General features: G+C 44.6%; 1 protein-coding gene across 1 annotated transcript in view; it reads left to right on the top strand.

Moving 5' to 3' along the window:
* Window positions 1–5,963, top strand: part of ILDR2 (immunoglobulin like domain containing receptor 2) — a 61,449-nt gene extending 55,486 nt beyond the window's left edge. The window contains exon 10 of the mRNA XM_057729391.1: window positions 206–5,963. Coding sequence (XP_057585374.1) covers window positions 206–241 — 36 coding nt within the window. The 3' untranslated portion in view covers window positions 242–5,963. The remainder of the gene's footprint in view (window positions 1–205) is intronic.
* The last annotated feature ends 8,090 nt before the right edge of the window (window positions 5,964–14,053 follow it).

Raw genomic sequence — 14,053 nt, 5'->3', positions numbered from 1 at the left:
GCGTAGTGGGGGGGTACTTATTCTGTGACCATGGAACTAAATTCTATCAGATGTCTGTTGGCCTCGGCACCAGTTAAGGGACAGCAGTGACAAGCCTAATGAAATGTCTTAAAAGTCAGGTGTGCCAGGCTCTGAGTAGGTGTGGATTCGGCCAAGGGTTATCTGTTGTGTTTCTTTAATCAGGGTCTTTCTGCTCTTCCCCCAGAGTGACTTTCCAACGAGGATGTCCCTTGTGGTCTGATGTTTGTTTTCAAGACAACTCTCTGGATGACTAGAAATCAGAAGCAGAACACGGGAACAAGACAAATCCGAGAAGCAGCAGGCCCGGGACCTTCTCTGGCCACCACCTTGGAAGATTTGCTGATCTTTGCTTTGGCAAGGGATGGTGGGGGCAGCCTTTAATGGAGGCTGATTCCAAAGCTCAGTGTCCATCTAACTAGTTTGAGAAACTTATCAAGAAAACAGCTACGTGTGAGCTCATTCCCACACATGGAGTTTCTCACCCACAGAGTTCATCCTGCCCGGTCTCCTTCCTTAGCCACACCAGGATTCCTTTTCCAGTTCTGAAAGGGAGTTAGCTCTGGACTGCTGATGTCCAGATAACACTTATGCCTGCAGTCTGCTTTTCTATACCTCCTGTGCTGTGTTTAGCCACAGAATTGATTACTGCCGTTAGAAGGCCTTCACTGACAGGGGAGGGTAGCTTCAGGCAAAGTATACCTTTTAGCCCCATCACCTCCCAGTCAGTAGTCAGTGACTGTGGTTACACTGAAATCAGGCCCATGGTGAGCTCAGTGATGGGGACCTGCTGCACAATCACAGAAGTGACGTCAATTTGCTGTCCTGAACGACCGCTCTTGAGTGGCTGGAACAAAACAAGAGCTGTCGCAGTGGTATTTCTTCTTCCGTCCTGAGAACATAAACTGATTTTTCCCTCTCAGCACAGTGACGTCTGAGTCTTGACCATCAAGGGCTCTCCTTGTCCTCCCCTCTCCTGGACTCTCCACAGGTTGGTGCCGCGCACAGAGCCCCGCCTCCCTCTGCACTCTGATTAGGTTGTCATCAGGTGCCTTTTGACAAATGCTTAAAGTACACACATGAAAGAGAAGAGGGAGAAAAACCAGTAATACAAAATAGAGAAGAATGAGAAAGCATCTAAAAAGGAAAGAATATATCATCTCATTATATTTTGAATATGGGCCATTTCCCCCATAGACTCCACTGGCTCTTCCGTGTGTTTTATACTTCATCTACCATGAGTCATTCCTACCATCCCAGCTTCATCCTTCCAGGACATCCAAGTGTGGAGCGGGCATCCGTGGGCCTCACCAGGCTGCCAGGTTGGGAGATGAGGGATACTGCTTTCTCAGGAAGGAGCACTTCCTATTCCCACCCTTGCCTAGATGATAGATTTCGCCTACATCCCAAAGCTGGATCTCTCTGGATTTTGTAACTTAGATAGATTGTGAAAAATGGCCACAAACTCTTCCCCTCTCATCAAGAGGTGCAGTCTGTTTCTCAAGCCCTTGAATCTGGGTTTGGCCATGTGATTCGATTTGGCCAGTGGTCCCATAACAGATGTGACACAAGCAGAGACTTGACAAATTCTTGTGCCGGGGGCTCGTCCTCTCTTGCTGCTGTTGGGAACCTTGCAGTCCCACCGGTGAATGAGCCTGGGCTGGCCTGCTGCATGATGAGAGAAAGGGGCCCAGTTACCCCCATCACCCTAACTGGCAGCCTATCAACTCTCACCTGATTGCAGACACATGAGTGAGCCCAGCCTAGACCAACAGAAGAGCTGCCTAGCTGAGCCCAGCCCAAACTGCTGATTCCTACTCAAGGCATGAGAAGTTGGTGCACTCTTTAAATGTTCATTTCTCTTCAAGGAAAAACTGACTTTTTCTTCTTGTCTGAATGTTTAGCCCTAAAACCCTGACTCCATCTAACCTTAGGTGTCTCTCAGTCTCCATTTTCTTTGATAGACTTTTGTCAAAGCTTTTCATCCCACACTACCATGGTGGGATACATGGTTGAGTCAAATCACTGGAGGACAATGATGCCTGGTCTCACTATCCCTCTGCTCCCAGCAGTGGTCCATCCTCTATCTATGGATCCATGGACAACCTCTGAAGAAGGTTTCTTCTTCAGCATCTCATGGCTCTTCTCCAGAACCATCTGACTGGAGCTAGGCCCTTTTCTCAGAGTACCATTCCATTGGTGTCCATTTAATTCATGGCATTTCCAAACCAGTCCTGTGTGTGCAATGAAATCAAGAAGTGGCTGGGAGAGGGTCAGAAGGATGAGTTGATATCATTGCTCGGGGGAGAATTGCCCTGCCAAAGGACTTCACAGTGGCCTTGGCCTTTGTGAGTGGAACCAGGAGAACAGTTCAGCCCAGTGCCGGCACTTCCAAGGGCTGGAAGACACAAGCCATAACCCTGGTGCTGAGTTTTAGACTTGCTGGTGTCCCTGGCCTCTGAAACCTTAGGTCTAGTCTGTCCTTTTGGGCCCTGATTCCGATGGAAAAGATGATTAAAACGTTATTTCTTAGTCACCAGCTTTGGATTTCAACTTGCTCAGGCAATTTTAGAGAAACTTGGGTAGCTGCAGTAGCGATTCTCTCTTTATATTGAGCACTGTGTCAGGTTATTCACCACCAAAGAGCCCCATAGCACCAGCTGCAGAGACCAAAAATACTGCTTTTATTAGCCGGGGGCAAGCATGATTTTGGTGAAGGTCAAAGGGAGCCATGGGAAAGAATTATTAAAATTGGAAACCTGCAGTTCCAAAGACAACAAAACTACAGACAGACAATAAAGAAAACAAAGATGATAACAGGCTACTGAAATAACCTGGGGAGATGGGACCAGGTTGTCCTCTGAAGGGCTGCATACATCACTCAGACCTCCAGCCTCCAGCTGAGAGAGAAAACAGTCATTTCTGGGTATGTGGACAGGAGATAAGGCTGACTGGGCAAGTAAAGGCAAAGCTGGCCTTCCTCGGCACCCCGGCTTTTCTCAGCACATCCTTCTGTTTCTGCTCCCCCAAACAGTCTGTCCCGCTTATACGTGAGCTTCCTTCCTAGGTGTTACAGGGAGTACAAGATAAGACTGTGTAAGACATGGTCTCTGTCCATGGGGACCCTGCAATTGAATAGAGGAAATAAGACATGCCCAAGAAAGAATTGGGAGATTTTATGCATATAATATGAACTGTTGCTATGGATAAATTACAACAAACCCAGAGAATTAAAGGTTTTTAATTTAAATGGGTATATTTTGATATTTAAGTGTTGTGTGTGTTTGTACATCCATCCTATTTAAATATATGCTCAGTGATCTGAAAAGCCAATATTAAAAAGTCTGAGCTGAAAAGGTGAGCTAGGATGGGGATGGTTGAGAGGCAGAGGTCCCAGTGGGATGATGCATGACAGTGTTTGCCTGTGAGTCACAGCTGAGTCAGGGACGTGTTGGATGAGGGGGCATGGATGCAGGTGGCAGGTAGATGAACTTCTCTAGAGACTCGTGAGGAAGCTAGGAACGTTTGCTGGACCTAGTGCTTACGGGGGAGCTCTCCGTCTGCTTCTCCAGGGCTTCAGTTCTGCAGCCATGAGCATTGCTGCCCACGTTTACTGACGCGGAGAACATCTTGCAGAGATGATGAGCCTCTCCTCTCTCTTCTCTGCACCTGGCACGGGACTGTGCAAACTGGGCACAGTGGGAAGTGGCTGCCACTCTAGCCCAAGGCACCCCATGCTGAAAAAAACCTAGCCACATATGTAAATATTTCTAACTAGTCTGAAAGACTTCGTATAGGTGATCTGATCAGACCTTAGGCAGCCTTTGAGAGAGGCTGAGGTTACAGATAGTGTTGTAACCCACCCCCTCTTTTCTGTATAGAGGGAGAAATAAACCAGCACTACCATTAGTGAAGTCAAAAACCTAATTGGGTCTTTAGACTCTAAGGTCTTTTCTACTGAACCAGTGTTTCCCCAGATTGCCTAACCATATGAATTACTTGATTGCTGTTAAAAATGTATTGTTGGGTTCCTGCCTGGGATATTGATGGGATGGGTCTAGAGCTAGGATTTGTATTTTTAATAGGCATTTCAGGAGAGTCCTGTGATCACATGTATCTGGAAAATCTTACGCTAGATCATACCTCATCATGTGCCCCAAGCACTTGGTCCTGAGGCTTCCTCAGGCTTCGAAATTTTTTCTTCCGATGTGCTGGTGAGGTCGCTCTTGCTCCCTTGGGGCCAGCAATGATAAAGCCTCCAGCAGTCTGGCTCTGATGGTGTTGACTGGCTCACCAGGGTCCGAGAGTAGGAGAACTGTGCAAGGCAGACAGAAAGGCGCACTAGGAGCACGCCCCAGGGGGCTGCCCCAGATGTTTCCAGTCCTAGAATAGAGAGCCTGTTGTGACCATCTCAGATCTGACAACAAGAATTACAGGTCATTTTCTCATTCCCTTGATGTCATTCTGAGCAAAACTTAGAGCATGAATAGAAAGAAAAGAGACCATTGGGGAAATGGCAAAAAAAAAATCACTTTTTGAAGCATTCAAATCATCAGCCTGGCTGGTCATCTCCTACTTCTGCCTTTAGACCCAAAGTGGGATGGGCAAGAATAATACAATCTATGTTACAAATCCTTCCAACATCAGATTTAAATGCTGCCACAATCTGACAGGAGCTTGAAATTGGTTTATAGGATGTAGGATCCAAATTCACCGAAATAGGGGCCAGATACTTAAAGAAAAAAGTGCCTAGATTTTTCCTGCCAGGATTCTTCCTCCTCTTTACCTGGGAAGCTGTTCAATGAAGCTCCGGATAAGGGACTTTTAACATCAGAGGGGAGCAAAGAGTGCAGAGCTGCTTTAAGCAGTGGCCTGAGCTTTAGCACTATAAAAATAAAGTTTGTATTATTTTTATGGTGTATTACTGTTTAAAGACCACTTTCACATGCATTGTCTCATTTGATCCTCACAATGACCGCTGTGATAGAGGCAGGGTGGATGTAGTGGTCCCATTAAACAGAATGTAAAACTGAGGCTGAAAAAAACTAAGTGATTTGCCTATAGTCAAACAATTTTTTAAATCATAGAGCCAGGCCTTCTGACTGTCGAGGGTTCTTTCCAATTCCTATAATACCCATGGGAGTGGAATCATCCCAACATCTGGGGAGAAGAGTCCTGGACGCGATGCTCAGTCATGGCATCACTGGGGTGAAGCTATAGGGACAGGCACTGTGGCTGCCTCACCCTCCCAAGCACCGGTCCTCAAATGGTGCTCTAAGACGGAGTCAGCTCTACTCAAGGAGACTTTCATTTTCATTAGCCACGTTGGAGGGGAAAAGGCTTTAATAAAAATGTGCTTCAGATTTTAGAATCCATCCTGAAGAGTAATTTCTGAGCCAAACTACAAATTCATCTAGACTCAGAATTCCAGGGCTTGGGGGTGACCTGCCTGGAATGAACTATCTGGCATCTTCACTGCATTGGGGGATTTTAGGTAGAACTGAGAGGGGCCAGATATAGAGGAAGCCAATACAGTAGTTTAGTTAAAAGTTTTGTTAGGGTTTCTTGGTGAGGCTGGATACAGGCCCATGTGGTCTGGCCCATTTCTTCTGGCGAGGCTAGAAGAGACACAAATAGCTTGCCTCTTATCTTGGCTTTCAGAAAAGCCACTCTGTTAATAAAGGTATTAGGCACTATCCAATGAGAATTTTCCTTGCGAGAATAAAGGAAAAGGGAATAGAAGGAACAATAGGACAAAGAAAGGTCAGAAAGCTACTTCATGAGGGTCACCTGCCCAGTTATTTTTGTGCCTTGTCTGTGGCATCAAAACTGAGATGTTTGTATCCCTGTTGCCCGTGACTTTTTTTCAGTGTCACCCATACAAACTGAATTTGGTTGTAACGTTTAAACTAAATAAAGCCTTTTCACCTATGTTGGTTATCAAGAACTTATGATTTAGCACAACTATGTTTAATCATGATCTGACCTCCGTAGAAAAAAAAAATCATACAATAATACGTGACCTTCTCAGACTGTTTTAAGTACTGTACTGGGGAATGAATACTGTGGAACTAGAGGCAAGGACTGAGAAGAGTGTAATATATGTTTTTACAGATTTTAATAAGCTACGGCCCGGATACATTCTGTGGCCACTTTCACCACTCTCCACAGACTGTCTAACACTCAGGAGATGAGGAGTAGGAAAGATGATTGGACAATGGGATGGTTCTTAGCTCATTTTCAAGAAGTGTCAAAGCATTTGCCTGCTAGAGATGGCACTCGGAGAAGAGAGAAAGGAAACTATCTGTGGGAAGACATTTTAAGTTCTGAAGAGATTTGAAAAAGTCCACAACATCATAATTTAGAGAAGGCAACTTAAAACCTTGTTAGCAAAGGAAGTGATAAGTACCCCCAGAGAATTATTAATCCTCTCCTCTTGGCCAGGCCCTCTCAAGGGAGTTCCAGACTTTACAATCCTGATTGAATGGAAAATTTATCCTTGCTTGAAGCATCTGGACTCAATTTTCTTCTTTTAATATTTAACTTGAAAATGTTGATGTGTAGATTTAAAGTTAGACACTAAAACAGTTTAACTCTGATTACCTCCTCTGAACTTTGCTATTTTATCCATTATTTTAATTCCATCTTGCTTTTCAGCTTTTATAAAATACAGTGTTTGACTTATAGTTTGTTTAGAATCACCTACATGTTTTTTCTACACATCTTTTCTTCCTGCATTTCAGATCTGCTTTTGAAATCTTCTCCCTTCTTTCTGAAGGAAGTTTTCTTCAGTGATGGTCTATTGATAGGATAATCTTTCAGTTTGTATTTGTTTAAAACAAAATCTTTACTTCATTCTTGTTCTTAAAAGATAATTTCACTGAGTATACACTTTTAAATCAATAATTTTCTCTTGGCACACTGAAGATATTATTCCATGCCCTTTTGCTTTTATTGCTGCTTTTGAGAAGCCAGTTACCAATCTAATTATCCTTCCTTCCTAAGTAATCTGTCTTGTCTCTCTGGTTATTTTTAAGATTTTCTTCTTAAAGTTTTTTTTTTGTTGTTGTTTTTGTTTGTGTTTGTTTGCTTGCTTAATCAACATGTGACGAGTTGTGGATTTCTTTTTACTCATTCACATTGGGATTTTGTTGTGCTTCCTGAATCTGTGGATATTTTATTAATTATGGAAGACTCTCAGCTATTATGTCAAATATTTCTTCTCCTCTTTAAACTCTCTTTTGAGAATTCCAATCTAATGTATGTTAGAACTTTTCATTCTATTCTACATATTGCTTAAATCTATCTTTTGTATTTTTCATCTCTTTATCTTTCTGTGGGCTCTTCTGGGTAATTCCTTCAAGTTTATCTTCCGCTTCACTACTTTTTTCTTTAGTTTCCTCTAATCTCCTTCCTTTGAGTTTTAATTTTAATTAATAAATTTTTATAAATTTTTCACTTATAAGAATTCAATTTAGTTCTTTTCCAAAACTTCATGTTCATTGGTGATAGTGTTTTGCTCCTTACTGTTGTATACAATTTGCTCTTATTTCTTTGAATATATTAAATGTACTAATTTTATACTTTATACCCAATAATTCCAATATCTGCAATCTTTGTGGGTCTAATTTTGAAGTTTGTTACTTCTGCTGACTCTCACTTACGGTTTCTTGTTTCCTTATATGTTTTGTAGTTTTTGATTGTGAATTCGTGTTTGGTAAAATGTCATTATATTGATGCCAGTCAAGAAAGACCTTTCTTGCTCCTTACCTGTCCTCATTCTCTCCATAGTAACTTCACATCTACATACATGTACACAGCAACTCTGGAGGGTCCAAGAAGAATAAGTGATTGAAGGAAGAAGGAATGGAAGTGCTTAGTGGGGAAAATTTAGAAAGAACATGAATTTCTCTCTAATGCAATCTTCTAGAGTGAAATGAGCCTACAACAGGGGAGAGCAAGAAGCTTTAACTTTACAAATTGTCCAGTTTGAGCATTATAAAAGAATTATTATTTTAATTACAGAAGCAAGACTATTTGGTGAATTAAAAGTGAACAGAATGCCATGTATTATTTAAGAGTGACCAAAGAAATTATGGATCTAGATTTCATTCAAGAAGTAAGGAAGGACTAGACCCATAGGATGGATTAGAATTAGGCAATTGTGGGGAAAAATCAACTATTTTATGTTTTAACCCTACTGATTTCCATTTGTTTAGTGTAAAAGTTATATTGTTACATACATTCAATTCAAGAAACAAAGAAGCAGGCCGATTTTAGGCTCTGAAAAAAATCTTGGCAGAGACATCCTAATAATACTCATCACACCATTTAGGTGAAAGTTATATTTTCTGCTGAATTGGTCTTAAGCATTTCCTGAATGTTTATCAGGTGGCCTGAAATGACTCACCAAATACAGCAGGAGGGGTAGAGGTAGGGAACTAGTTGCTCAGAGGGGAGGGAGTTAGCCTGACACGCCATCTAGTGGCACATGTCTAAAGGCGCGCCTCTGGTGCTAACTTTCCAGGACTCAAGGTATTGATTGGACAGCAGTGTGCCTCACATTGCCTGAGATGTATTCTTAAAAAGCTGTGTATGAATTCACTTTTGGCAAATCAAATTACGTGAATTAGGAGTTCTTTATTTAGAAGTGGTGAGTCTTTCTGTATGTTTTGCAAGTTTAGATTTTGCCATGTTATATTTTCAGGGCAGATTTCTGTGGGTACCACATGGGGAAAACCTCATGTTTCTTGCTTGGGACCAAGCGGAAATGAAGCACATTCCTCCCTTGATTTACAGCTATTTTAAGGTGTTCATTTTTAACACCATTGAAATATAAGTACTGAAGTCAGGTGATACTCCAATGCTGCAAAATTATAGTGAAGTCTGTTTCTCATTAACAAGCAAAAATTATGTCGTTGAATTGTGCAACTAAAGGATTTAAATAGTCCATTCCCTGGTCTTTGGCTGTAAAAGGATGAATCAATATTTCTTTCTCTTTCTCTCTCTCTTGCTCCATCTCTAAAAAACAAGCAGAGAAGATTCCATAGTCTCTTGCATTAAAACACTTTTTATAAAAAACAATCCTTAGCGGGGTGGAGTCAAGATGGTGGTGTGGGAAGACGCGGAGATCGCATCTCCCCACAAATAGATAGGTTGCCAGAGAGGGACCTAAGGCCAAAGGAGACCGCAGGAACCCCACAGCAACTGGACAGGACCTGGGGGAAGTCAGGGGGGTGGGGAAGGGGAAGCTGGACGGGACCAGCGCCCCTGGGGGGTGGCTGGGTGAGGGGGGAGGTTCCCGCCTGGAGAGACCCTTGGGGCCTGGGATGATCTGAAACCTCAACTAGGTTTCTCCTGCCAGGGAGGCTAGGAGGCCTGCTGAGCTCCCTGGCTTGGGGGCCTGCTGGGCTGCCCAGCGGTGTCCTCCACCCTCCAAGGCCCCCTCTGGATTGCCTGGATCCTGGGGGTGTGGGAGGGAGGAGGGGTGTGGGAAGACATTCGGGAACTTTTCTGAAACCTTGAAAATGTTAAAGTATGTGGGCAGAGCGATGGGATTCAGAATGTCCTGCTTGAGCAGTGGAGGAGCTGAGGATGCGGGGCGTGGAGACTAATATCACCCTGTTTGGCCCTGGAGGATGGCTGGTTAGCCAGAGACGGGTAAGATTCCTCAAGGGAGGAACAACCTAAGACAGGCACAGTCGCAGAGGGGCCAACAGGGGTGGGGCACAGACCCCTAATATCTGAGAGAGGTCTCCTGCCCCCAGGGCTGTTTTGCTCTCCATGCCCAGCTCAAATCCACACCTGCTCAACTCGGACCCAGGAAGCAAACAAAGATAATTGCCTCAGTCATGTGAGGCCTTTGATTGTTTATGGGTGTAACCTGAGAATGTTAGCCCACGAACTCAATAAAAGCAACCTGGGATGAGGCAGCAGGGCTCTTGATCCGAGAGGTCTTGAGCCCCCCAGTCCCACTTTTCTCTTCAGTCTGTGTCTGTGTCTTCTTCAAGCTTGCGGCACCCGTCACTCACCTCGAGTTGCCGAGCTGGTCTTGGCAGAGGGGCGAGGAGGTGGAGAGGCAGACTGGTGGACTGGTGGGGGTGGGGGCTTTGAGATGGGGGGATGGGGAGGCAAGAGGGCATTTTGCTTGCCCTTTTGGCCAGGCAGGCCGACTGGGCACTCGGGCCTGGTCCTTCACTCTCCCGGCCCCTCTCCAGCAGGAGGGTCTTGGGGGCTGGTGGGGAGGGGGAGAGGGGGAGGGAGAGAGGCAGACAGTGGGGGTGGGAAGGGATCTCTCCCGGTCAGAAGAATAGGGCAGGTGCCACCGGGTATTTCTTCTGGGTGGGTCCTCCACCTTCCAAGGTCCCTCTGGGCTGTTGGTCCTAGAAGTACAGGAGGGAAGCGGTGGGGGGAGAAGAAGAGAGGCGGAACACGGGAGGGACCCTCTGGGATCAGAGGATTGGGGGAGGAGCAAAAGGCATTTCCGTTGCCCACTGGCCCAGGAAGCCTGCTGGGCTCCCAGGCCTGGTCTCCAACTCTCCAGGGCCCCCTCCCAGATGCGTTGGTCCCGGGGATGTTGGAGCATGGCAGGGGAAGAGGAAGAGAGGCAGACTGGTGGTGGGACGTTCCAGGATCAGAGGACCAGGGGAAGTGCAGAGGACCATTCCCCTGCCCACTTGGGCCTGGCGGGCCTGCTGGGCTCCTGAGTCTGGTCCCTCGGTCTCTCCAGCTGAGTGGGTCATACAGGCATGGGAGGGAGGGAGGAAAGGAGAAGAGGAAGAGAGGCAGACAGTGGGGGGGGGGGGGGGGACCTTGCATGACCAGAGGATCAGAGGGGATGCTGCAGGAACTCTCCCTACCCACTTGGCACCGGGAGGCCTGTTGTGCCCCCAGGCCTGGTCTTCAGTCCTCCAGGGGCGCCTCTAGGTCTCACTGGTCCTGGGGGTGCAGAAGGAAAGCAGGGGAGAAGAGGAGAGGCGGGCAGGGGAGGGGGCCTTCTGGGATTGGAGGATCAAGGGAGGCAGGGAAGGTATTTGCCCTGCCCACTAGCCCTGGGAAGCTTGCTCAGCTCACAGACCTGGTCTTTCACACACCAGGGACCCCTCCAGCTGCTTGGGACCTAGGAGAGTGGGGGGCGGGGGAGAGGAGGAGAGGCAGACAGGGACCCTATGAGATTGGGAGATCTGGGGAAGTGCCACAGGCATTACCCTAGCCCAGTTGGCCCTGGGGAAGCCTGTTGGGCATCAGAGTCTGGTCTCCTGTCTTCCAGTGCCCCCTCCAGCTGTGAGGTTCCTAGGGGAAGAGGAGAGAGGGGGTGAGAAAGAAGAGAACCCAAGGGGGAGCGACCCTCCAGGATTGGAGGACTAGGGGAGGTGCCTAGCATTTCTCCCACCAACTCGGGCCAGGGGAGCCTGCTGGGTACCTCGACCTGGTCCTTTGCCCCCAGGACCAGAGGCATCCCTGGGCCCCTCTGCCTCATTGGGCCTAAGCCCCATTCCCCACCACCCCCAGGGCCTTTTCTAAGTGTAGGCCCTGCCCATTGCCTAACCCTGCCCCCCTTGTCTAAGCCCTGCCCCCACAGCCAACACCTTTTCTGGCTTTTTTTTTTTCTTTTTCTTTTCTTTTTTTCCTTCCCACTTCCTCACTTAGGCTATTGTAGTTGTTTTACCTTCCAGTTGTTGTTCCATCTTTTTTTTTTTTTAATTTTTTTTGTTTTCCTGCTCCACATGGCTTGTGAGATCTTGATTCGCAAGCCCAGAGTCAGGCCTGAGCTCCTGAGGTGGGAGCTCTGAGTCCAAAACATTGGACTAACAGGGAAACCCAGATCCCAGGGAATATTCATCAGACTGAGGTCTCCCACAGGTTCTCACCTCAACACCAAGACCCAGCTATACTCAACAGCCTAAAAACTCCAGTGCTTAAAACCTCAGGCCAAACACCCAGTGGGACAGGAACACAATCACACCGATCCAAAGTGGGGGAAAATGAGATGACAAAAAAATATGTCACAGTTGAAGGGACAAGGTAAAAATACACAAGACTAAATAAATGAAGAGGAAATGGGAAAAATGCCAGAAAAAAAATTCAGAGTAATGATAGTAAAGATGATCCAAACTCTCGATAAACAAATAGAGAGACTAGAAGAAACAGTTGATATGGACGGAGAAGAACTAAGGAGCAAACAAACAGTAATAGATAACAAAATAACCAAAATTAAAAATACTCTAGGTGGTATAAACAGCAGAATAACTGAGGCAGAAGAACGATTAAGTGAGTTGGACGATAGAATGGGGGAAATAACTGCCACAGAGCAGGAAAAAGAAAAAAGAATAAAGAGAATGGAAGACAGTCTCAGAGACCTTGGTGACAACATTAAGCGCACCAACATTCGAATCATAGGCATCCCAGAAGAAGAAGAAAAAAAGAAAGGGTCTGAGAAAATATTTGAAGAGGTTATAGTGGAAAACTTCCCCAACATGGGAAAGGAAATAATTAATCAAGTCCAAGAAATGCAGAGAGTCCCATACAGAATAAACCCAAGGAGAAATACACCAAGGCACATATTAATCAAACTAATGACAATTAAACACAAAGAAAAAATATTAAAAGCAGCAAGAGAAAAGCAACAAACAACATATAAGGGAAAACCCATCAGGATAACAGCTGATCTTTCTGCAGAAACTCTTCAGGCCAGAAGGGAATGGCAGGATATACTGAAAGTCCTGAAAGAGAAAAATCTACAACCAAGAATACTCTACCCAGCAAGAATCTCACTCAGATTTGATGGAGAATTACAAAGCTCTACAAACAAGTAAAAGTTAAGAGAATTCAGCGCCACTAAACCAGCTTTACAACAATTGCTAAAGGAACTTTTCTAAGCAGGAAACACAAGAGAAGGAAAAGACCTACAAAAACAAACCCAAAACAATTCAGAAAAAGGTAATAGGAACATACATGTCAATAATCACCTTAAATGTAAATGGATTAAATGCGCCAACCAAAAGACACAGACTGGTTGAATGGATACAAAAACAAGACCCTTACATATGCTGTCTACAAGAAATCCACTTCAGACCAAGGGACACATATAGACTGAAAGTAAGGGGATGGAAAAAGATATTGCATGCAAATGAAAGTCAGAAGAAAGCTGGAGTAGCAATACTCATATCAGACAATTAGACTTTAAAGTAAAGACCATTACAAGAGACAAGGAAGGACACTACATAATGATCAAGGGACCCATCCAAGAAGAAGATATAACAATTGTAAATATCTATGCCCCCAACATAGGAGCACCTCAATACATAAGGCAAGTGCTAACAGCCATGAAAGAGGAAATCAACATTAACACAAAAATAGTAGGAGACTTTAACACCCCACTTACACCAATAGACAGATCATCCAAACAGAAAATAAATAAGGACATACAAGCTTTAAATGACACATTAGACCATCTCAACTGAATTGATATTGATAGGACATTCCATCCAACAACTACAGAATACACTTTCTTCTCAAGTGTACATGGAACATTCTCCAGGATAGATCACATCTTGGATCACAAATCAAGCCTTGGTAAATTCAAGAAAACTGAAATCATATCAAGCATCTTCTCCGACCACAACGCAATGAGACTAGATATCAATTACAGGAAAAAACTGTAAAAAATACAACCACATGGAGGCTAAACAATACACTATTAAACAACCAAGAAATCATTGAAGAAATCAAAGGGGAAATAAAAAAAAATCTAGAAACAAATGACAATGAAACCACAACAACCCAAAACCTATGGGACACAGCAAAAGCAGTTCTAAGAGGGAAGTTTATAGCAACACAGTCCTACCTCAAGAAATAAGAAAAATATCAAATAAACAACTTAACCTCACACCTAAAACAATTAGAGAAAGAACAAAAAAGTACCAAAATGAGCAGAAGGAAAGAAATCATAAAGATCAGATCAGAAATAAATAAAAAAGAAATGAAGGAAACAATAGCAAAGATCAATGAAACTAAAAGCTGGTTCTTTGAGAAG

The sequence above is a fragment of the Hippopotamus amphibius genome, chromosome 3 (genome assembly GCF_030028045.1).
Source record: "Hippopotamus amphibius kiboko isolate mHipAmp2 chromosome 3, mHipAmp2.hap2, whole genome shotgun sequence".
Classification (NCBI taxonomy): Eukaryota; Metazoa; Chordata; class Mammalia; order Artiodactyla; family Hippopotamidae; genus Hippopotamus; species Hippopotamus amphibius.
The sequence above is the reverse complement of the archived record's forward strand: the minus strand, read 5'-3'. Positions and strand labels throughout refer to the sequence as shown.